This window comes from Lipophrys pholis (genome assembly GCF_963383615.2).
Source record: "Lipophrys pholis genome assembly, chromosome: 5".
NCBI lineage: Eukaryota > Metazoa > Chordata > Actinopteri > Blenniiformes > Blenniidae > Lipophrys > Lipophrys pholis.
In genome coordinates, this window is record NC_137628.1 from 18,624,125 (window position 1) to 18,649,326 (window position 25,202).

Consider the following 25,202-nt stretch of genomic DNA (forward strand, 5'->3'; position numbering starts at 1 on the left):
CAGCTGTGCCAATTACAGCGATGCAAAATGACGACAGCTTAAACAATGGCAAAAAGCTTCTCCGGGAAATATTATTGTGCGGATGGCGCCGAGCAGCACGTCTCCAACACATCAGATGTGCAGCCAAACACAGATGGTGTGAGTTCATGTATTATCTTATGAAATGATGATAAGAATACGCAATAAGGATTAAGCCATTCAGGTGGTTTATGAGCTATTTCTACTTGTATTTCGACAGCACTGCTGATAAAACAACACGTTAATTACGCCTAAATGTTCAATACTCAACTACAAGACAAAGTTAACTTAACATAGTTGCAGATGTTGTCAAGACTAGTTCAGTAAGAGACTCGTCCAAGGCTTTTTTTAGGAAAGGGTATTAAAACCAAGTATGCTTTTAGATCACTCGAATGGAATTAGGTTTTTATTTTGTGTATCCAGGTTGAATAATCTTGTGCATCTGCATCTGTTCGTGTAGATGCATGAGATTTAATTGCCTCTGTGGTCAGGTGGAAAAAAAACATCTACCTATTTTGAATTGTTAATTGGTCAAACAATCCGCCTGAACAATTTGCAATTGTTTTTATTTTAATTTTACATTATATGGACATCTGTTGCCTCAGTAATGAAATCACTAACAGGTGATAATAACTGGTAAAATACATCTTTACTTTGGTTAAACATCTGGTTGGAAAAGAGGAGACTTTTCAAATTGCATTGCAATGAATTACTACTTTTGTCATGTCTCCATTTGTTTTATTCATTCGTAGCTTCAAATACGTGGACCACCATATACATGTAGACTATGTTCTCCTTGTCCTGCATATCAGCAGATTACTTTCTTTGTTCTTGTGGGTAAAAACCCAATAATTCGGTTCTGTGACAAATATTTTCCTTAATTTCAAATGTAGTTCCACCAAATCACAAACACTTCACTGAGTACTGCCTTATCTGAATGAACATCCCACCTGTTTTACCTCTTTTTCCGACCTGTACACCACACGCTTGGGCAAACAGCCACACAAAGTGACTTTTAAGGGGAGGAAACGGTTGAGGAGCTGGTTGTCATAAAAATAGGGCCCATCATGTCAAAGTTCTTTCAAAAGCATTTCTACTGAATCGGACAGCAGAGAAAATTTCAACTAAAACATCTAAAACATCAGCAGCAAATGTCAAACTGATGTCTCAGCCCTTTAGAATCAAAGAGCAACAGGGTATTTGTAGACTTAGAGCAAACATCAGAATTAAATACCCTACACATGAAAATCTTCCTCACAGTCATCATAACACTGAAGAGAGTAGTCAAACCTTATGACAAGTGGTGATTATGTCCTTTATGCATAATCTAATCTAACATAACATAACATAACATAACATAACATAACATAACTGAACACAACACAACACAACACAATATAATATAATATAATATAATATAATATAATATAATATAATATAATATAATATAATATAACACAATATAATACTGCTGTCAAATGATTCAACATTTTAATCAGATTAATCACAGTAAATTCTTTATTAATCACAATCAAACAGCATTCAATTTAATCTATATTAATCGTGTTTAATGTTGCTTGAGCAAACAGACTCAAGAAAGTATATTAATATGCACTTATTCAATGTTTATTAAACCCCTTTAACGGTTCCTGTTAACAAAAAACTTCTCTCTTTTTCAAAATACACATTTCTCCACATTAATGTGGCCCAGTTCCTCCTTTTTCAGCAACTAAGACAAACTAACTTGTTGAAATTGTCCCAGAGGAGAGTTGACCGCTCCTTATTTACGACTGGGAACAGTCAGCAGACTAACGTATGCTTTGCGTTAACGTGGCATTTTATGCTGCAAGTGCTTCAGTGAAAAGAAACCTCCTTCCTGCAGAGTGTGCATAATATTTTATGTTGGTCGACTGTTCCGTCTTGCGTGTTGTACTCAAATTTCCCATCGTGAAAGCCAACATGCTGTTTAGCATCTTCCATCTCCAGTTGGTTCTGTTACTACTGGAACAACTGTCCATTTGTGCATGCACTGCCTGAAATGCATTGCTAGAAACTTTCAAGGGATTTTGGGTCATTTTGTGCTGCAGATGGGTTCATTGCATAACAGTATTTTAATCAGATTAATCATGACGATAGATTAATTCACATCAATGTGTTAATTTTGACGGCCCAAAATATAACATATTGTAGGGTGACACAGTGGCGTATTAGTTAAACGTCCTGCCTCATCAGGAGGATGTCCCAGGTTCGAGTCCAGCCTTTCTGTGTGGAATTTGCATGTTCTCCCTGTGAGTCTCAAAATGTATAAACAGACAAGATCTGCAAATTAAGTTCTCAGAATAAACATTAACGGGCGGGAACATAATGTTTAACTTTTTGTTTTAGATGGCCCCAAACTCACAAATACATAATTAATTTAAGCACAATGTAACAGAGATTGAGAGAAAACAAGATATGATCCAATTGGGCGGTTGTATCCAAGATTGTTTAACAAAAACACGGAAGAAAACGAAAAAGAAAAAATGGCCAAGCCACAAACTACAGTAGGAGTACGTTGGTTTTATTTCAGTGTCGTAAAGTGATCAGTATTTATCAAATTTAAGCCAGTAGTTTGGACACCTATGATCTGGAGTGATTGTAGCCAAAGACATTTGTATTGCTAGAGTACTGAAGAGTGGATTAAAAAAAAAAAAAAAAAAAAAGCCTTAATGCTTGCTTTTAAACTCTTAAAAACATGTCTATCATAGTAACACGTTAGGAATATTGTTTAGCATTTTGAAACATCCTTTACTGGACAATCTATGTCCAGAAGTCTGGTCGCCACTGATCTCTTCCCTCTGGCTCCACCAGTGGCACACCTATAACAACTATCTGGAGCTGATGGCTTATTGACTGGTAACCTTATACAGCAGAGCGGAGAGAGTAAGTGGGTGAGTGGATGACAGAGTAAGTGAGTGAGTGAGGGAAAGAATAATTCAATAAGTGAAGGAGTGGAAAAGTAAATAGGTGAGTGTGAGGAGAAAATCATTATTGCTTGGGTGTGGGAGGGCTGCAGGTGCACAGGTGAGGGTGAGTCCAGCTAGCACTACGGCGACAGAGAAGTGTGTGTTTGTGTTTGTGTGCGTGTGTGTGTGTGTCTGCAGATTTTCTGTGTATTTCTGTGAGTCTGTTTACATTTCTCCTTCAAATTGTGTGTGACTGTTAGTAAAATGCATGCCATGCATTTTAATAACACCGCAATATTTGTAAAGGTGAGCAGTAGCAGCAAGAGTAGCAACATTAGTGAGCAGTATATAGAAAAGTGGACAGTGAGGGTGTGGGCCTTGGGACAGAAGCACTTACCAAAGGACTCTGTGGTTAAAAAGATACAAAGAGAAAAGAAACAGCATAGAGATGGCATTACAATCGGACCATTGGTTACATAGAGTTGACTTAGTAGAAACACCTCGGAAAAGTAGTGGAACTTCCCTCTAACAGAGTCAGAAATAATAATTGCCTACACAGATTTCTGTAACTCAAGTCATGTTGTTTTGTCATTAACACACAAAGAATGCTATATTAACATATCAAATATTTAAAATGTTATATTTCAAATCAGTTTTTTGACAGTTTATAAAATTAAAGGCCAAACAGGGCCTGAGAAGGGCACTGGGGGATGAGCCAGATAATAATAGTAAAGAAACAAGGGCAGAAACAATGAGGTTGTTCAAAAAGAAGCCAGAGAGTTGGGTGTCCAATCACAAGAAAGGGGAATTGGGTCCAGAGTCGGTCCCTAGAAGCAGAAGGAGGGCTGAGGAAGAAAGGGATTTTGTTTGGAAATGTTGAGGTTTTACACACTACTGTGGCTATCAATAGCAACTGGTTGTTTTAAACACCGAAGGACTTAAATAGACCATATTGTCTATGTGTTTTTACAAGAGTGTGCTTTCTTTCTTTTTTTTCCAACACATTATGCATTTCTCGAAACAAGATGCAAGAAGCTCTTTACGAGAATTTAGAGAAAAACAAGAGGTTATTTGATTGTTTAGTCACAGCAGTGGGCTACAGTAGGGAGGCAATTCCTTCATGACATGCCACCATCACCTGGTTTTGCCTCGCAGATTTCGGAGGTAGAGCAATTTGCTTTGAAGTTTGATTGTAGTGCAAATTAAAATGCTGGCGATTTGTAGCAAAAGGGAATTTAAGTTGTTGTGATGGTGATTTGCACAGGAAGTCCTCAGAGAGTTTGGAGAAAAAGTCGAGAGTTCACTTTAGAAGGTCGTGAAGAGTTTTAAAGGGTTGGCAACCACACACAGTCAACTCATAACAAAGGAGCAGCAGAGAGAGGCAGCTGAAAAATACAGCCAGTAACCACGGCAGAAGAAGTGGGGGCGCAATAAGAAACGGGGTGAATGAGGGCAAGAAAAACAGAACCTTTGTAGAGGCTGAATAAGAAAAATTGGGTTGGAGGGAGAAGACGGGGATAATAACAGAGATATTGAGAAGGGGATAAAAGCAAAATAGGAGGGAAAACCTAAAGGAGGTAATAAAAGCAGGGGTTGAAGGGAGGAAATAATAGAGAAATAAAAAAGCTACCTGAACGGAGCTGCTTGATTCGTCCGTTGTTATTGGATGTGTTGACCGGCAGAAAATCCTTGAACCAGGTAATTTCTGGGTCAGGGTTGCCGCTAGCAGCACAGAGCATGGTGGCAGTCCGAGAGCGCTCCACCACTTTCAGCTGGGGACCCATGTCAATGGTGGGAAACCCCGGCGGCAGCTGGTCCTCTGCAAAGATTAAAAAACACAGGTCATCTCCCACCTGATGGGACTGATACTACACAGTGCTGTCGCTCCTATCTGTACCACCTGCCATGCGACACATGTATTTATTATGTCATTTAGCTGATTTTACTTCCACAAACAAAAAATTTTCTTGTTGAGGTATTGCCTCTTTCACCAGCCATAAGCTTAAGTGCATTATCACAACTATTTGTTATAGAAAACCTCCTATTTTCATCACTACACCAGAAATTTTTTCATTTTAATATGGGATCTTTCCACACGTTTTTCCTTCAGCTTTACATCAAGGCTTGTAGTCCAGAACTGTCACAGTCCAGTGGAAAGCATTTTAGGCAATATGTCAAAGTTAATTTCTAGCAATAAATAAAATCAGCAATACAGCACTCCCATGTATTTCTTTTAAAAACAAAAATGACATTATTGAAGCAAAACCTGCGCATCACTCTGTGGTCCCTATGAACCAATCGGATGTCAACATATTTGATAGTTCTAGTACTTTGTGTTTTAGCTGGAAACTGCTAAATCCTCATTACTACTGTAATTTTTATTTTTTGTAATGGGTTTATGCTTTTGGGCAATTAGTGAAACATTGGGTGCTTTATGCTAATGCTATTCTTGTAATGCCTCCTTTTTCTGGAATGATCAGCTATTTAAGCTGCCATTTAAGATACACTGTTGGGGGAGCTGAACTCCTCAAAGCCAATTGTAAAAGGAAAACATTCATATTTTTTTTCTAAGGTCAACTAATCACCTTAAAATATCCTATTTGATGAGCATGGATAGAGTTTTCTGTGGAAACCATCATAAAATAGGGAGACTACTTTCAATCTAAGACATAACATGACACTAAAAACCTTAAGAGACAGAGCTTCAAGACCACGACTGACACCAACAAGTGCAGTTTCTGCTTCAACAGTCTAACAGGTTTAGGGGAAACTGGCTGGCCAACGTCAAATTTGGATTCAGTTAAAGTCAAAATATGTCTCACATCACAGCTTTGAGACCCAAGGCAAAATTTTCGAATAGTAAGGTCAAATAGAAAAAGAAACATTTCATTCTACCTGACAAACTCACTAAAGCTTTCAGAAACTGCCTCTAGAATGAGAATCACCTGAAAATCAAATACTCTATTCTGTTGGGAGTCACCAGCCAGCAGAGAAGATATACTTTAACTAGCTATTGCACACTGCCCCACTCTGGTAGTTCACCCCCTGTATATAATCAGATAGGTGAGTCCTATAGAGACAAGATCCACTGGGACGTGCACCCTTTTGGGATTGCAAATCAAATGCGAATTCAGAGACATCGAAGAGCAATTAAATCAAACACGGAGAGTGATTCACTGTGATGGCAGAAATCAAAAGCAGTGGGCCAACTTCATTCAACTAAAGAGTGAGACTTAAAGGGAAGGGAGGGGACAATGCTTCGAGGAAGTAGGGGATCAAAGACTTCAGAACTCGAACTAAAATCTACCCCTGGAATCAAATAGGTGCAGTTCAAATCGGTTTTAAAAAAAATTGTCATCTTCGTTCAAGGCTGCACTGTGAAAGCGAGGTATGAAGTGCCAGATTCATGAGTCATCCATAATAAAGTGGACAAAGACAGACATAATCCAAGTGTTCTGCATGTGCATTTGCACTGTATGTGATCTAAAAGGCAGTCTATTCTTCACCCCCCCCCCCCACACACACACACACACACACACTTCTCTTCTTTTTTTTTAAGAATCCCTTGTGACTTTATCCCTCTCCACCACACTGAGCCTCATTAACGGGAAATCCTAGCGCTGAACCTCACCAAGGAGATGCTAATTCTGGTACTAGCCCATCGAACCATAGCCGATAGGTCGTGAGATGCTGGCTTCACGAGTGTGTGTGTATGTGGCCTTTTAACAGCTCTGGTTTCAATCAATCACGACGCCCGACAAATGGAAACATGGACATAATAAACCAAGAGAACAAGATGAGAAGGTGTTTGTGTGTGAGAGAGAGAGAGAGAGAGAGAGAGAGAGAGAGAGAGAGAGAGAGAGAGAGAGAGAGAGAGAGAGAGAGAGAGAGAGAGAGAGAGAGAGAGAGAGAGAGAGAGAGAGAGAGAGAGAGAGAGTGTGTGTGTGTGTGTGTGTGTGTGTGTGTGTGTGTGTGTGTGTGTGTGTGTGTGTGTTGAAAGGGCAAAAGTGCAAAAACAAAGGAAGGAAAGAGGAGTTAAAGTGAATAGATTAGGACAGACTGGGACAGAGAAAAGACAGACAGAAAGACAACAGAGAGAACGCGAGTGGACAGAGAGAGAGAGAGAGAGAGAGAGAGAGAGAGAGAGAGAGAGAGAGAGAGAGAGAGCACAAGGGAGCTATATGGCATAACAATCCTGATTCTCTCCGCTTTCATTATGCAAACGCTTACTTCAAAGCCAGCCCCTCGTAGGCACGAATAATGCATTCTATTTCATCTACCTGGGGTGGGACACTGCACTGAACATTGAGGATTCAGTTAGAAAGATCCCTCCTTGGGATCGTGCATGCCTCTCTGCCCCTTTTCAACAACCACTCACAAACGCATACAAAAGGTTGCAGATATGAGTCTGCCGGTGGAGAGGAACGAGATCTTGCCGATGCAGACGTACACACAAGTATACACGGGAAACTGAAGGAAGCTGTGCACACATGGAAATGGACAAATCAAACATGCACACAGGCTTTGTGAGGGGAGATAAGCGAGCGCGTCTGAGGGTGCAGACGCAACAGACCAGCCTGCCGACATTCATCATGGAGACAGGTGTAAGCAAAACCAAAGTGCATGTGTGACAAGCTGCTTCATCGTGAGTGTGTGTGACTGCTGCTGAACAGCAGCGGCTAAGAGCCCCAGAGGTCAGGGCAGAAGAGCCACCGTACATTCCCTTGTCGATGGACCTTTTCACACACTGGACTGATTCATTTCGATGTACTCCCACTTCACTATTTCCACTGCGAGCGATCCAGATAATTTCACAGCTGATAGAAAAGCCTGGTCCCACAATCATGGGAACTGCTGTTGAACACTGCCCTCTTTTTTTATTTTTTTTATAAGACCAAGAATGAAATCCAAACACATTGCATACTGATTCGGTCATCTGTAAACGTGGAGGACTCCAAGTCAAGTCTGTTCTCACAGGCATGGGAACTGAAGACAGAGTTGGCTGCTGTTATCAAAACTAAAAGAGGAATACATGCACCTGCACACAAAGCGTCTTCTCCATTCATGACTCACTCGTGGCATAAACTACTGGCAAAGGTTATAAGACAGTTAATGCCAGTTTAAGTGGTCCCCTTCTGTCCAGATGTTCCCTGGCTTGAACTCTGCGTGGAGTTTTCATGTTAGTTAGCATAACCCTATTCTGGATGAAGCTTGTGCAGGTTAATGGACAGAGGTGCATCTTTTAACATCAATTTATTGGTTAGCATTTATCATTCATTACAAAGAGGAAACGAAGGTTATTCATCTCGAATCTACTAATTTAATTTCAGGTTCTAGTTTGCTATGGTGCGCTTATTAAATGACCGTAGTTTTTCATCGACTCGCAACTGAAAGTTCAGTTTAACTTTCGAATGGCTAATTCAAACCAACTCTGAGCTTTGTTATAACGTGTCAAAGCTGCCCACCCGTCCTTCCGTTGAGCAGACCAGATCCTGCAGAGTAGCTCTGCTGACGTGAGCCATGTGTGAGTGTGATTAGCAGGGACAATGTTAAATATTTTGTTGGCTCAGATGGAGAAGTGATGTCATGTAATGTTTATAGAAGATCCTTTAGAGCGATTCGATAGAAAACCATTATGACGATGACTGATTTGTCTTCACCAAGACTTTAAGGACGTCAAAAGAATCGAACTTAAACAAATTCACAATCTATCTATTATTTTGACACAAACACTTATCGAACATCTGTTCACACATACAGAAAACTTCTATCTAGAACCATGAATTATACAGTATGTGACTGTACAACGGATACTAAAGGATATGATTGCTCTCAGCTTCATTATTATTTCAGTCTTTGCCAATCACGGCCATTTACTGGAAGCCAAGATTTCAATTAGCCCGGTTCCAATCCTCGGTAATTAAGTCGGCTGACCTTAACACCGGATCCCTCCTGTTAGACAGACAGTCAGTCAGTCAGTCACTGGAGCTGTGTGTCTTAAGAGGGCCAGGAGGAGACAAGGAGACATGACTGACAAGCCCGTGTGTGTGTATGTGTGTGTACTTTAAAACTGACATTTGGACTGACAGTCTATCAGGGACTATTAGCGGCTCGCAGGTGGCCTGTTATTCATTCACAACATGACGACTCCTCAGAGGAACAGAAAGAGGCTAATCACTACATAAAGACCGACTGTCTTAGATTCAACATACATTTGTGTGTGTGTGTGTGTGTGTGTGTGTGTGTGTGTGTGTGTGTGTTGCCTGCATGTCTGTGCCTGACTTTTTATGCTCTCGGTGAAGAGAGAGTGAAGCCGAGCGGAATGGAGTTTCCATCAGGAGAAGCAGGAAAATCAAAAATAGATGCAAAAGAAACACAAGCAAGAGTACATGTGGATGCAGGAGCTGACACACAAGTGAGCACTCCTGCATGCACACATAGAGGGAGACAAATGCACACGCACGCACGCACGCACACTCACACGCACACACAGAAACGAACAAAGACAACCATGTGAGACAGGGAAAATTCTGGATGGATGGAGCGGAACAGCACAGAAGATGCAAAGAGTGGTCTGGTGTGAATAATTTAGAGGTTGCTGTGTCGAGGACCTAAGAGCATGTGGAGAGACAGAGAGAGTGAAAAAAAGAATGCATGTGTATAAAAAGAGAGAAGGAGAAAAGAGGAAAAAATAGAGAACAAGACAGATTTTTACATGGAGAACCCCACCACCCGCCCAAAGGAAAAAGAAAAAAAAACCAAAACACAGACAGAGCAGACAGAAAGACAAGACACTGAAGGAAGAACTGCAAACTGTGTTATTACCCCTCAGAGAGACAAGAAGGGGAAAAGCGAGAGAAGGAGACGAGATGGTGGAACAATAGGCTGCACGTCCTTTCCCCACGAGCATGTACTGTAAAGGCAGGCGATGTGATTATCCACACTTGAGCAACTTCACTCACTAAGACACTCTTGAGCTTCAAACTACCGGTACATAATGTTCTCCTAATGGACTCCACTAACACTAACATCACTATCTGCATTAATGGACTCTTGCTAACACTAAACCGTCTACCGCAGTGGAGCCAGGCTTATACTTGCACACATCTCCTTATTTGGCGAAACATCCTTGGAGCCGCTAAATTTCCTTTGCATGAAGAAGTTTTTTGAAATGTCAAGGAAAGTGATGGAACAATATTGCATTTGATGTATCTTACTGGATTACAGCTAAGTGCCAAGAAGAAATACCGGAAATCTTCAAATGGACCTGAAAAGGAAATGTCTAGTTGCAATTTGTTATCACAGTATACAGACTTAAAGTATTGTATTGGTCTGAATAGAAGTAAAGCAAACCTTTTACAAATATTTAACAAAATAAAAGCATTTCATACCAAACCTTGCATTAATTAAAACTTTTTTTTTTTTTAGATTGATTCCATGTCATTTTATCATCTAACAGCTGCTGTTAACATCTTTAAATACCTGTAATGAGGCGCGGACACATGTCCATGCACAACTTTGCCACACTTGTCATACGTTCTGTCATTATACACAGTTTTAATCACGACAGCAGCAGCGTCTTTTCAGTTCATCAGCCACATATGTCCCCACTGAATCTCAGTCAGGCCGGACCAGCAAAATGATAACAGATCCACCAACAATTCCAAATGTAGCCTTACTTTCAGTCCAAACAATTACAAGTACACTCAGAAAATGCACATTATCTTAAACATATGGCAACCTGAGATTTAGAGTGTTTGTCTTCAGGCTATTGTTGAAGAAAACATCCAGCTTCCAGTGTTCAAGTTTCCATAAACTAACTCAGGCTAACAAAAAAGACTTTCGCCACGGCGGCCTCTCGCTACAACCGGCGGTTTACTTCTTGGTGACACTGTGTTGTTGTTACTCTACTGAGGTATTTATTTTATTCAAAGATCTTCATCTTGTTTCTGGGAACTGAATACGAGACCCTGAATTAAATACCACCATGCTTTTTCTGATCTAATTCCAGGAAGAAATAATCATATCTGATGTAAAACAAATACGATTTCCAGAGAGTCACAAAGTCCTCTTAACTTTAAGGGGTATAATAATTCTTTTTTTTGGGGGGTAATTGTACAGGGTGTGGTGGGGGTGGAGTTACCTAAGTTTACGTTGGCAAAAATAAATCGGGTCCCTCCAAAAAGACGGTTTGGGAACCAATGGTTTAGGACACATTAACCTACAATCAGTAATTAGTAAGGAGACACACTGCTACATTTGTCAGGAACCCCTCGTGGACGCGCGCCACAGCTTATAGTTACTGAATGATTAATATCAGAGCCAGAATCGCATTTAATGATGTATAATCAGATGCATTAACACTTCATAAATGTGTACCCTGCTCTTTAAAACATGCTGACTTTAAAATACTCTATGTCATACAAGTGCAGCAGTTATTTAGAATTATGGACATATTTAAATTTTTTTTAAAATATTTGCTCATTTCACACTTATTGAAGCTTCATTGTGGAGTTTAATTATAGAAAAATCCACTGATAAGCCCATAAAAAAAAGTCTTTATCTCCACTTACAGATACAATATTCGGCATTGCAACAAGTCATAAACAGTTTATTAACTGTTTATGTGCCGATCATAAATGTTGTATTAGATAGGTGACAGTTTGATGACAACACTAATTGCGTGTACGTTCACACTGACCTCGTAAAACACTGAGCCTGGTGGAGGCAGTAATCTCTCCCGCTGAGTTGGAGGCTTGACATTCATAAATTGCCTCGTCTCTGGGGGTCCTCAGCGGCTGGATCCTCAGGACCGAGCCAGATCCATCGTCAAACTCTATTACCTGTTAGTGGGAGGGAAAGTCAAGACAGCTAAAGTCAATATTTGTATCATAGTTAAATGTCATTGTCATCTTTGAGATCTGATTATAGTATTTTAGCCCCCAAAAAATTGCATTCTGTACGTTGAACTGGTGTTGCTTCTTGGTTTTAATTTCACTTAATAACAGTTTGCCAACAATTTTCACAAACAAAACTGAGCCCTTCTTTCTTTCTAATTTACTCAGGAAACCTGAACCTCAGGCATATCATCAGTCACTTTGGGTTTTAAAATAAATATTTTGGAATTAGCAGCTTTGGAACATATCAAATGATGTAGTGGAAATAAGTGCCCTTGAACGTTAGTGATATCTTGTTGCTGCTCTTGCAGCGACAATGTATAACAAGTATGTAATAGAGCTGGATTCTGAATTCTGAATTCTGGGAAGGGGTTTTACTGACTAAAATCCAATAAAAGTAAATCCCACAATAAGCTCCGACCAACAAAACAGCAAAAAGAAGTATAAAGTGGGCAGTGCTGCCTTATAGAGTGTAGATTAAAAATAAAATATCTCCCCGAGTGATTTAATCACAAACAGAAAGGCAAAGATGAACTAAAACCTGGAGGAAACCCGTCTTATTAAAGTGGAAAAGCACCCTGAGCTCGGGTTCCACAGTGCGAGCAGGAGCGAGGCTCATTCAACATCTCCATCTCAGAGTTGACTTGTGAGGTGGAGAAATAAATCAAAGGTTAGAGCCTTCGGGAAACTAATAAGGCTGATCATATAAGGATCTCATACACTGTAGCCTCGGGCATCATCTGACATATGAAACAGTTGCAACAGGTAACATTTCACACACCTGTATAACCTTTGGAGGACAAATGAAGAAAAGATAAACTAATTAAATTTTCAAGGGATATTTTTTTTGGGGGGGGGGGGGTAATTTGCAAAGCGGTTGCCTGTCGATATGTACATATGTGTAAGTATGCAGAGATGTGAAATGTAACACTATTATGATAAATATCAACTTTCACTGCAATAAAACTCACATGAACAACACACCTTTCTCCCCAGTGGCTCATGGGTTCAACCGACCATTTCATTATACAACAATTATTTATAATAAGATAAGAATTTGATCATGGATATGTCATGTTGATTCATAACTGATTAACCTGTTAAAAGTGTAAAATGTTATAAAAAAAATCTGTTTGTTTCAATATAACTAAAAAAAGTTTGGGCATTTCATACTTGAATGCTTTATAGAAGCAAAGGAATTTTGGGTAGAAATGTCACCTTTTATTATGGAATCGAAACATGAAGTAGTCTGGATTCAGGAAACTTTTCATTTCACAAAACAAAGCATAAACATCCAACCTGACTTGGACAAAAGATGACAGATGTGTCTTCCTCTGAAGAAAACTAATCAACATTTTCTGTCTAGTTTAATTTATTCGGTACAATAACTAAATTGTAGAAGTGATCCACGGCTTTGTCTCCATTTCCCACAATTCAAATCTCTCCTTTAAAAATAAAAATGCATTTACCAGATTAATAAAACAGCTGTCATTTTTCTACTCAGCTAATCAATAATCTTAGACCAATATCTGATGGTAGTTTCACTTGGCAAGCTGTGCGCTGTGAGGAAAGACGACGCAGAACGACGACAGGAGAACCCTAATTCTAACTGACAACAGCAGCAGCAGCAGCAGCGGTCCTGCTTCAGTGCAGCGTGTGACCACTTTTTCCAAACACTACCGTTTCCACATCGTCAGTGAGCGTCTGCTGTGCCTCTGCTTCGGGACTGTAACCCACTTACATTTCAGCTTACAAGCGTTTGAGCAGGAGAAGAAGTCAGCAGGATTATCACAGTCTCAAATTCATTATCGTCTCCCGGTCGTACCTCAAACCTCTGGTTGCTGACTTTTTTGCCTTTCTTGTTCCAGACAATCTTGGGCTGTGGATCTCCACTGGCTTGGCACACAAAGGAAGCTACTCCCCCCTGGACGCCTGTTTGGTCTTCTGGGGTTCGTGTGAATCTGGGGGTTGCTGGATGGAAAGACACATTGGAAAGTTACAACTCTGCAGATCTGTCTGGAAAGCATGTCCAAAAGCTCAGTATGGAGCTGCAACCAAATGACAACAATCACATACACATTCTGTAGTGGATTATTCTGTTTTAAAAAAGCACTTAAGCACAACGAGAGCACTTAATATAGCTCAATAATCATTCACTCACACATCTGTAACAGTTACACATGTGCCTGGGTGATACTTAGAGCGTGTGAAATGGAAGTGTAGTTGTTTCCTTCCTGAGCGCTGAAATTAAAAGTACAATAAACTAGTCTGTGAAATGGTTTCAACCGTCCAATTGTTTTGTTTTTTTGTGTGTGTATTTGTGTTATAGTGTGAACCGCTTTTTGCAGTGCGAGTACACCTACGGCACATCTTTTGGGTGAGCTGTGCGTGTGGGTGGCTTTGTGTCCGTGCGTGTCTTTTTCTTTGTACACGTGTGTGCACATTCGGCCATGTTTTTTCCCTTCTGTCCCCGTACCACCAAAGAAGCTTAATATTTCGGTGCCATAAAGGATTTATGAAGACTTACTCCTGACATGACCACTAAAGCCCCTCGTTCCGGGGACGCCAACAATATCATAACCACAGCCTCCGCTGGATTGTGACATCACGACATCAAAAAGATTCGGCACGTCAGTCACGGCACGTCACCACCAGCTCGCCTAATGGCATTCCAGCCAAACCAGAAAATCCCTACTTAAGGGCTTACCGCCAACCGCTCCGACAAAGGGAGAGAAATTGCTTTTTGCTGTTTAAAAAGAGGGAGGGAGAAAAAGCTAAGCTTTTCAGAGAAGGGGAGAAAAAGGGGAGATTGTGCGTGTGTTGAAAGAGAGGGGGGGTAAATGAACAGAGGAGCGCGTGAGATAAAAGGAACGAGTGAGAGAGACAGATGGAGAGCGGTGGAGGGAGAGAAGATGAGCAGGAGGTGGATACGCGAGAGAAAGGAAGAGGGAGACACAGAGGGTGAGATGGAGAGTGAGCGAGCCAGATGTACTGGCAAACATAGTCAGAGAGCCCCAAGCTGCCCAATCACCTCTACACCTCACTGGCTCACAGCCAAATCTGCCTCAGTGGCTGAATGAAGCACTGCGGGTGTGCGTGTGTGGATCGGCCCACCTTTCCATCTCTATATCACTTTACACACACAGAGGTGCACCTGTGTGCGCACAGGAGGGGGGGGGGGGGGGGGGGGGGGGATTACAAAGTGCCAAATCTTTATCGTTCAATCTTTATTTATCTAATTGAATTATGGAAAATAAAAATCCATTCACCACGTCCAAGAGGAGTTATTGTGCTATAAATTTCTATTCCTACCCAAATTTTAACGGGCTCTGGTAAATTGTGGTGATAAATTTACACTTGTGCCATTTTCGATTCCAAGTGACTAATCGATTCCGGAGAAATACGCTGCAGATTAATAGAGAATACGACTAATTGTGAGTGTGTGGCTGTAACATGCACAGCGTATCACTGCGTGAACACAGATACTACATGAGTGTCATTATGATGTATGCGTGTGCGTGATTCACGAGTGAGTGTGCGAATGTGAGAGGGAGGAAGAATGAGGAGCGGGAGAATCTCTCTCTTAATCCTCTTGCTAATCTCTCCCCCACAAAACAAATGAAATGTGTAAAGCCAGCAGAGCCATACTAAAAGGCATGGAAGATCTTTCAATTCCTCTTTTTTTTTTTGTTTTTTTTTAACCTGCCCCCCACCTCATCTTTATCTGCGTAGCCCTGATCGCTTTCTTCATAATTTTCCTGGTTAATTGTCTCAGGCTCTGTGCCGCCTCATCTCTCTAACCGAGTCCTAATTCACTGAATCACTCCTTTCTCCCGCTTCACAGCCGCTCTCCTTGCACCCTTTTCATCCTCCTCCTTGTTCCTCTTTCCCCATCTTCCCTCTCCATCTCCGGAGTGTTACATAAGTCTTCCTGTCACATTGACTGACATTATGAGGGGAGGTGGGGGGGTGCAACTGTATGCTTCACACTTCTCCCAACTCCTCTATAATTTTGCTTCTCTCTTCTTTTTATCTGCTATCATCCCGATTCTCTTCTTTGATTCCCACTTTCTTCCGTCTCTCACGCCGCCGACTTTTGTCCAAAATCGTCTCTGCACTCCGTTTACCTCTATCCTTGTTTTTCTTCTTTTGCCCCTCTGGGTGTCCAAGCTGTTCTGTCTTTTGCCATGATCATCAGGGTTTTTTTTTTTTTTTTAATCATGCTGCTTGGTAGGATTAACTACTGACATTTGGGCCAACCAAGGAGGGGCTCAAGCTCAAAGGGGCGCTTAAATATTTGGAGATATTTCAAGGGAGGTGCAGGATATTGTAAAGTTTGCTATATTACAGACTATAGACTATATGGAGACTAAATTATAAAAAAAAAAAAAGGTGATTAGAGAAACATTGAGGTAGAAGGACAGTATGCAGTAGAAAGTGGAGGAGTTACTGCAAGTTGCCAGATGTTCTTCAGAGTATCCTTCTTTTCAGTCAAATAAGACCCGAGATGGATGTGAGGAGAAAACGGAGTGACAGAGTGGGAGGGATTTAGATGGAATTAGACAGTGTCAATCTTTCCCCTCTTGGCTTACATGTGTGTATGTGTGTGTGTGTGTGTGTGTGTGTGTGTGTGTGTGTGTGTGTGTGTGTGTTGTTAGCCTACATAAAGGTCACTATATAGTGGGATTTGATCTACACAACAGATGGCAGGGATTACAAAGTCATCTCCCCCTCTCCGCAGCACTTTCGAATCACATCTGAAGATGTGTGATAAACTTGAAGGGTGAAAATATCAATACAGTAAATTAAAAAACGCATTGAAAAAAAGAAAAAAGAAAAGTTGACATCAATAATCTTGATTTCTTCATGCATGCTCTGACGACATCAGTTCACAGAGTAAAAACTGGGCTTCAATATACTTCTCTATGTATCTACTGCGCAGCGCAAGTTATTATTTGTAACCAGCAACAAATACAGTATAACACATCTTTTTTTTGATGAACTGTAATAAAGTGAACGGAGTTCACTGGAGTGGCACCCTGAAAAAGACAAATTACAAGACCAAAGGAGGCTAATGGCCCCGTGCAGGGCGACTACAGGGACATACAGTGGCTGGCAGATGCTGTCTTAACCTGGAGGGACACAGCCAGAGACATCGAGTTTGTGAGAACAGATGCTAGCACAAACCTTGAGGGAGAATGAATTACATATATAGAGTATTAAGATCGTGAAAGAGTAAGAATTCAAGTCCAAAAAGTTTTAATTCGTCAGGAGAAAGAAAAAAATGCAGCCAAAAAAAAAAAAGGAAAATGAACCAATAATGAAATTAGACATTTATGTAATGTATTAGAAGAGCATGGCGTTAAATAATCTGATTTCATTTCCACGGATCTACCCCCCAAAAAAAAATCCTTCTGCAAAATGTTGTAAATTATGTGCCCTCAGGCCTCATCTTGTGTGCCCTCAATCACTTAGCTGATCTGATGCGAAAAAGCATAAAGCAGACAGGCCGATCCAAACAAATCAAATCAACAAAAAGCAAAGGATTGAGTAGCACGAAATGGGCCTACTCTGCCTCATACTGCCGCTATCTAAATAACAAATTGGATAAGAGAAGCTCAGACAGCCTGGATTGCTAAAATATAATAGATAAGTAAAACACTGGGTGCGTAAGATGACTTTTAATGAGGAAAACACAGGTTTCAGGTAAAATGAGCTGAGATTGAGACGATCGTCTGTTTGTTTGTTGTGCTTTGCTATTTCTGCTCAGGGGCTAAAAAGGGGATCGCCGTGATAGATGGCTATTGACCTTTCTGATCAGATCTTTACCGGATCCATCCCCAGTGGACATGTTCACACAATCCTGACTGTTTCTTAATCTGTGCATTTGTCAGAATCAATTTTTCCGGGTATTTGTTCATGTGTTTGGTTTTGATCACAACATCTGAGTCTGAGCCTCACATGAGGGCGTGCGATATTGATACTTTGGCATGACCGATTTGGAGCCCTCGTAGAGGAGAGATGCAGCTGTAGAGTATTGCATGTGGCCGTGGGTGGATAACCCTGATGATTCCCCAAATGAGAATTGAGTCCAGTTTGCCAGACAAGTTGAGGAACGAGGCCAATATAGGGGACTGAGCCAGGGCCGTGATAGTCAGCCTAGAGAGTGGGTGGGCAGTTCGCCAGAACCATAACTTAAAACACATTAACATCAACGTGACACATTACAGCAAATTATCAGCTGCTCGCTTTCGTCCTCTTAATGAAATTAGATTTCTGGGACCAATAAACACATCAAGACCCTTTTTGCCCTTTCTGCACGACATTTAAGCCTTAATTGCGATGGTCTTTTTTTTTTTTTTTTTTTACACAATGAAAAAAACCCCCTAAATTATACACAAGGAAATGCAGAAATGTAAAATGTTACATTAAAATAAGATGTTACACAGATTTGAAATGTTTCTCTAAACTGTGGCTCAGTCTAAGTGGCATTTAATTCCCTTTTTTTTTAAATTTAAAGCTGTATGCCTGTGAATGGCATTCATCGCTCCTCTTTGGCAAACAAGTCCACAGCTATCTGGACAACCTGCCACTGACATCACCAGCCATTACGATGAAGTTATCACTTTTGCTGTGATGCAATAGAAAAAGATAGAATGCACTTTTATTGCTGATAGCAATGCGTGTCCAATTAGCACGACACTTAACCAACCACGGCTGCTGCGGGCTCTGGCTAGTGCCGAGTTAATCAGGGTTAATTTGTTAGAAACACAAGGGGAGGAATTAATCAAACAGGATCTTCTTTTATACGCAGGTCATCAGAAACACATGGGCAACCCGGTGGGTACACAACTTTACTGGGTCAGAGCAGGCCTCCCATAAAGATGAACAGAGGGTTTTCTCAGCGCTGGTCGCAGCGCATTACTTCCACGCCGACGACCAGCTACATCAGAGCTAAGCTAAAGCTATCCAGAGCTCTTCACAGATGAGTGCACCTGCTCAGCTAATGCTAAGCTAAGGAAGTCAGATCGTGTCACTCACAGTTGGGCACACAGCTATGTTAGCTGCTAATAGCTTCAGTGCTGTGGGCCAGCCATGCTGCGCAGTAAGAGGCTTTGGCAGCAGGACTGCTGCACTTCACTTGTCGTTGACATGGACTGAACTGGTCCCAGTCTAGTCCGTCTCACTCATGGGTTGACATTAATGTATAACAATGGGGAACGTATTGCGGGAGACCAAAGGGTCACTGTGCTACAAGCTGAATGTGAGATCATGGACTGACCGATATATTTTGAGGAATTCAGAAGAGCAGAATTCAGGGGGCTTCTAATGCTGGTTTGAGTGACGCAAAAAAAAACGTTGATTGCCTTTTTAATTCCTTATTGTTGTGACATCTGAGAAAGTTTTTTAATGTGGTCCATTTCTGTTCTTTGTGCAGTTGCAAAGATGTTGGGAAATGCATTAAGCATTTAAAATTATTATTTTTAAGGTTTGATGGCATATGTTTGATGAGCCTAAGCTGACACATCACTGAAACTGAATTTTAATACAATATAATTAATTATCCCAGAAAGCGTTCCATGAATTATTTAGATAATGACTCAAATTTGTTAAGTTGATAAGCGCTGTTAATTAACAGTGAATTGTGATAATTTTTTATGTCAGTTAGTCAACTTCACTGCTGACTTCATACTGCAGAGATCTGCTTTCTTCTCTCTCATTTCCAATAAACACTAACCGTGTAAACCTTACAAAGTATGAAGGGGGGGAAAAATGCCTCATTTATCAGCTCAGCAGCAGAGAGTTTATTTATTCATAAAACTTTGTGATGTTTCCCGCTCTGACCTTTGCAGAAGTGAAGTAAAAGCGGCTGCGCCCTTTTTTATGATCAGATGAGGAACCCTAAACAATCAATGTGTAAAGGCTGCATTTAAGTCTTTTTGGCTTGTTGTTTATAAAACCAGTAATGATCGAGGATTTATGGGAGCAGTAAAGCAGGGAAACACAAAGTGAAGAACAGGCAAAGACATTCGGAAGGGAAACACCTAAACTGATATATGGACGTGGTCATGTCCTTATCTATTGTTTGGGGGGGGGGGGGGGGGGGTAAGATGCACCTTAAGACTCGAGGATGGCTCCAAATGACATCATGTATTTGACATGCAAAACCTACTTCATGGATTAATGAAGATCGTGCTCAAAACAATGAGGAAAATATACCTTAATTAAAAAAAATGAAAGTTTTTTTTAGTCTTCAGATGTGCCTATTGAATGTTTATCAAAAAGTGAAGGATTGTTAAATTTTACTTTGGATGTGAGGTGTGGTGTTGAGGTTGAAGGGTTTCATTTTGAAGGGCCTCTTATTGATGCCCCTCATACAGACAACTAGACACACAATATGAGAAAAATCAATCCTTAAATAGTCTCTAAAGAGCTGTCTATGATCCTGACCAGTATAATACTGGATGTCTCTCAATCATGTCTTCATCAGCACTAAGTGCAGCAAGAACAAATCACCCCTTGAACGCACTGTGGCCTAAACTGCCAAAAGCGGATGTTGACACTATGAGATTTTCAACTGAGGTTACGGGCCATAATGTCAACCAGGATCCTGCTTTCCTTTGCTCTTTCAGTGAGTCAGGCTATATAAATCAATCACAGCAAAAAACCCACCATCCATCTTAGAAAACAACTTGCTTATCGTTCACACTCTTAACTAATCCCCGAGACTGAAACCTTTAACCTCTGTGACACAGCCTCTTCATTTCATTCCAGTGAATACTGATGGTGCCTCATCCATCAGCCGCAAGGAGCCATGAAGATTGCATGGTACGAGATACTTATCCCGTTCTAATCTCTTGTTTAGGCTTGGTGCTACACATGCTTACTGATAAATACATACAAAACAGACAACTTCAAACATGCTACCAAGGAGACACACATAGGCGTGCACGCACATGCACTAAACGCGCACTAAACACAAACCCTTGACATTATGTATTTTCTCACTGCTACACATGGGCCACGAATTGTTTTTATCAATTGTTTTACTAATGATTATATAGAAAAAATATATATAATTGTTGAAAGTAGCTTTGCTTACTTTCCTTGTTATAAAAAGCCAGACATTTGACTTTAATGTTTAAAATAAAAAAAGAAAAAAGAAAAAAAAGAAAAAGATTGCAGTTTAACAACAAATATATTGTGCATGAGTGGAGGATGTTTGCTTCACAACTGAAATAAGCAAAAGCATTTTTGTTGACAATGTTAATGGTCCGAACCCACCGCCTTCCAGACCCCAGGCAGCCTGAAGGCCACGGCAGCGCTGGCAATACGGTCCAACACTGACAGCTCCATCAGTCACCAACTGAGCAAACTCTGTGCTCCCAGTGTTGTACACAGGCCCAACATGTCATGTATGAAAAGGTCATGCTTTGAGTAACTGCAGGCACCTGAAGAAAATGCTCAAGTTTTTTTTATTGATTTGTGTGTGTGCAGGATTTTCCTTTTTTCTCTGAGGAACTGCAGAGCTTTAGGTTCACAGAAATGATGTGAGTTTGAGCTGAAGGTAAAGAGTTTCAAGTAACCACCTGACCCCGGGCAAGACGGTTTCAAAATGTACAGTCTGCTCACTAAAGGGCAGCGCTGCAACTGAGCTGTGCTTCCCCAACTGAAAGCCTCTGAAAAACGAGATGCTGTGTGGTGTGGCACATACAAGGGGTAGCATTTCATTCTTTTGAATTCAAGCTGTGGCGGGAAGGACGAGGGCTTGTTGGTTTTTGGGGCAAACACGGGTCAGCAGGAGGAACCCTGCTGTTGCATTCTTCGCCATCACCCTGAATGGCACATGGAGAGATGCAGTTTTCTCGCACAGGGGGCATCTCACTGCGTACATGGAGCAGTGGCCTAGATTGTGACAGGATCAGGGCATTACTCTTAATCCACCAGATAGATGTCATATACACGCACGCGCACACAAACACTCTGAGAAACAAAAATGGTGGCGAGAGAGTAGGAGAGGGAGAGTCGCACAAGCACATGCACGCAGACACACACAGGCGAAGCTCAGCGTGCTGCTTGCACTGTTATACCAGTATTGTGTGCAGAATGCACATCTGGTAAAGTCATGCAAGGTTTCCATCTATGCACAAGGGATACTGTTCCATTTGATTGCATCTTAATACCCTCCGTCTACGTGTGTGCGAGAGTGTGTGTGTGTGTGTGTGTGTGTGTGTGTGTGTGTGTGTGTGTGTGTGTGTGTGTGTGTGTGTGTGTGTGTGTGTGTGTGTGCTAAGCATGTGTGTTCACAGTGTCTTAAAAGTTGGATAAAAACTTCTGCCACAGACACAGAGGAGTAACACTCTTGTCTCTATTTGACAAAACTCTTATTAGGCTTAAAGTGTTTTCCATTCTTTTTGCATTACATCTAAGTGAAGATAAGAACAAGTGAGAGCAGTTTTTTTGGAGTGCATTTAACATTTCAAAAAAATGGAGACACGTGATGAACACCAACGATGTCAGAGTCCCAGCAGCCCCCGGTTTGAATTCTCAACATTCAAATCTCTGAGTCCCCACTGTTGATATTAAAAGAGGCACTGAACGTCATACGCAATGGGATAAAAAGAGAAGAGAGCAGTCTGTCCTCCCCTTTCCTCCCCTCAAGCCCTCTGTCCCTCCTTTCTCGCCAGATTACATAGATGTGCTGAGAGGAGGCAAAACGGGAGAAAGAAAAGAGCAATGGAGAAAGCCACAGAGGATGAGGTGCGGGCAGGAGAAAAAGAAAAACACAGACAGGGAAGACAAAGTATGAATCCTTTCCACCCCTGTCGCGTCTGCACTGCTCCCCTCACCCTCATCGAGGAAGTCTGGGGGCATCATGGTTTTGATAGATGACTGGGCCTTTACTGGCTGACCCTGGGACTTACACACAGGACAGGAGGGGAGCGCGCTGAAAGGAAAACAATTGTGGGTTGAATGTGTGTGTGTGTGTGTGTGTGTGTGTGTGTGTGCGCGCGCGCGCACGGGTGCCTTTACCAGGCTCTGTGTGACTGTACTTCGAAAACATTGCAAGGTGAATAAGGCTGCCTCAGTCTTATGTTTTTCAGCCATTATAATTGCGTGTATTGCCAGTTGATGTTCAGCATCATACAACCATAAGCTCGGTGTGATTTGGCAGATTTGATCATTTTCAAAATACTTAACATAACTTTTTGCCACTTTTCTTGAACAGATTTTTTAAAAAAATTGTATGAATCCCAAATGTTTAACAGCTCAGTAGAGCTTGACAGAGAACTTTCTTTTTGTTTTTTCATTATTCCCTGTCGATCTTCCAGTCGTCAAAACACACTCCTAATCTCACAACAAACTCGGATAATTTCCTCATCACTATTAGAAGATTTAAATCCTTGCAGTCTATCGGTCATCAACAACCTAAAATATTCAGGGTTAAATTAGGTATTGTCAAAATCAGGGTTCTGTGGAGGTGCAGGGGTTTCTGGGGAATTGGAAAAAACGGATAAATGGCCAAAATTTACATGGTATCTCCTGATCTTGTCTAATTAATGCAAGCTCAAGCAACAGGTAGAACTTCCCAGCACACAGTGAAACATTTCCAATAAAATTGGGGTTTTCCCAATATACTGTATAAACTATTAAGTAAACTAGAACACTGGACAATAGGGGGGCAAATGGGGGTAAATTAGCAAGTTTCAGTGACTTTTATTGTCCAAATTAAGAACTTTTGTCACTTTATTCGACTGTCTGTATTATTTGTGATTTAATACAGTTACATGTGGGAATATCTTTGGCTTAAGTCCAGTTAGGGGGATTTCTGTGTGGGGCTTGAATGTACATAGGTTTTCTTCATGTACTCTTGTTTAGTCCAACAGTTCCAAAAAAAGTGTTTGAGGTTAACTGGTGACTCCTGTGTGTGTGAATGTGTGAGTGCCACGGTCATCTGGGACGGATGGAGGGACGATTAAATCATTAATAAAAGAAATGAAAAGAAATAAATCTCAAGGCTTGTTGATAATCCTGAGATTCACTGAGCATTTTTTTTTTTTTGCTTCATGAAAAGGTTAATTGTATAAGTCTTGGTGGACCACGGGTAATTGATTGATAAACTAATCAGCAAATGAATCAGCTTCATTGTGTTGCCGAAGAGTTAATAGATGCTGCAATAATCATAACAAGGAAAGAAATAATTATCGGGATACTTATGCAAACTCACTTGGGAAATATGTTGAATGAGGATCGGACAATGCAACAAGTTACAGGGATCATACGGGGACAGGCACGCACACGCACACGTGCGCACACACACACACACACTCACACACACACACACACTGAACACAGTCACCCACAAGCAGTGGAGAAATTATCTGATTTGCCATATGCGGCTCGTCTGTCCGTGCCAAGTAATACTGGGATGGACAAAAACAGCTGGCCTCATATCAAACCTGCTACTGAACACACTACTGAACTACACACACCACTAATACACTCCCACATTTGCACACAAGTACAGTCGGGATGTGATATCTTGAGTGGAGTGTTTTGTAAATCAAAAACATCGGGTCAGTTTGTGTGTATGTACGCATTAACATGAAGTCATTTAAACTGCATTTTAATGACATTTCTCTTGGGGCACAACCTGCACATACAGTAGAACGGTGCAAAATGTGAGGTACTAAATAAAACATTCAACAATTATCCACTGTGCACTGATGCAAAGGTTCTTCATAATATAATACAATATATACGTGGAAAATTTAAAATATATATAATCATGACGACATTTGCAGAAGGGGAATAAATTGTTTTTAATGGCTGGTGTAATTTTCAAGAAAAAAATCATGATAAAAAAGCAATAAGTGAACCTAAAGCTCATGATTATTTAGTATAATATTAGGTTATTTTTGGAACTGAAGGTAATGTAAATGCAATGAAGACAAATTACAACGGTGACAGCATTATCTCACGTACAAAACCTGCAGTGAAACAGGTCCGATGTTTACAAGCCTTTAGATGAAGACATTTTACAGTAAAACCCTGTGCTGTCTTCCAACAGTCCATTTCATTCTCTATGCATCCCATTAACCATTATCAATATTGTTTAATTTCATAATACTGGAGGTCTAGTGTCCACGACAAAACTTCTACATTACATGGGGCAGTGAGTGCATACGGTTTACGTTCAGAGTTAATGGAGTGAGTTCTCATATTGATGCATGATTTTTAGTAGCCTGGCCTTACTGAGATTTTAAAAGGCCATATCTAAAATGTTTTTTTTTGCTGGTGAATTGCTATGAAGAGGAGAAAAAAAAAAAAAAAAAAAGGT

The 25,202-nt window shown here is 40.8% G+C and overlaps 1 protein-coding gene across 1 annotated transcript in view; it reads right to left on the bottom strand.

Annotated features, from left to right (window-relative positions):
- The window catches only part of ptprdb (protein tyrosine phosphatase receptor type Db), a 168,477-nt gene that overhangs the window by 45,829 nt on the left and 97,446 nt on the right, over positions 1-25,202 (bottom strand). The window contains exons 6-8 of the mRNA XM_080464251.1: positions 13,686-13,831; positions 11,665-11,806; positions 4,594-4,782 (exon numbers count right to left, since the gene is read on the bottom strand). Of these exons, the coding sequence (XP_080320377.1) occupies positions 4,594-4,782; positions 11,665-11,806; positions 13,686-13,831 (477 nt within the window). The remainder of the gene's footprint in view (positions 1-4,593; positions 4,783-11,664; positions 11,807-13,685; positions 13,832-25,202) is intronic.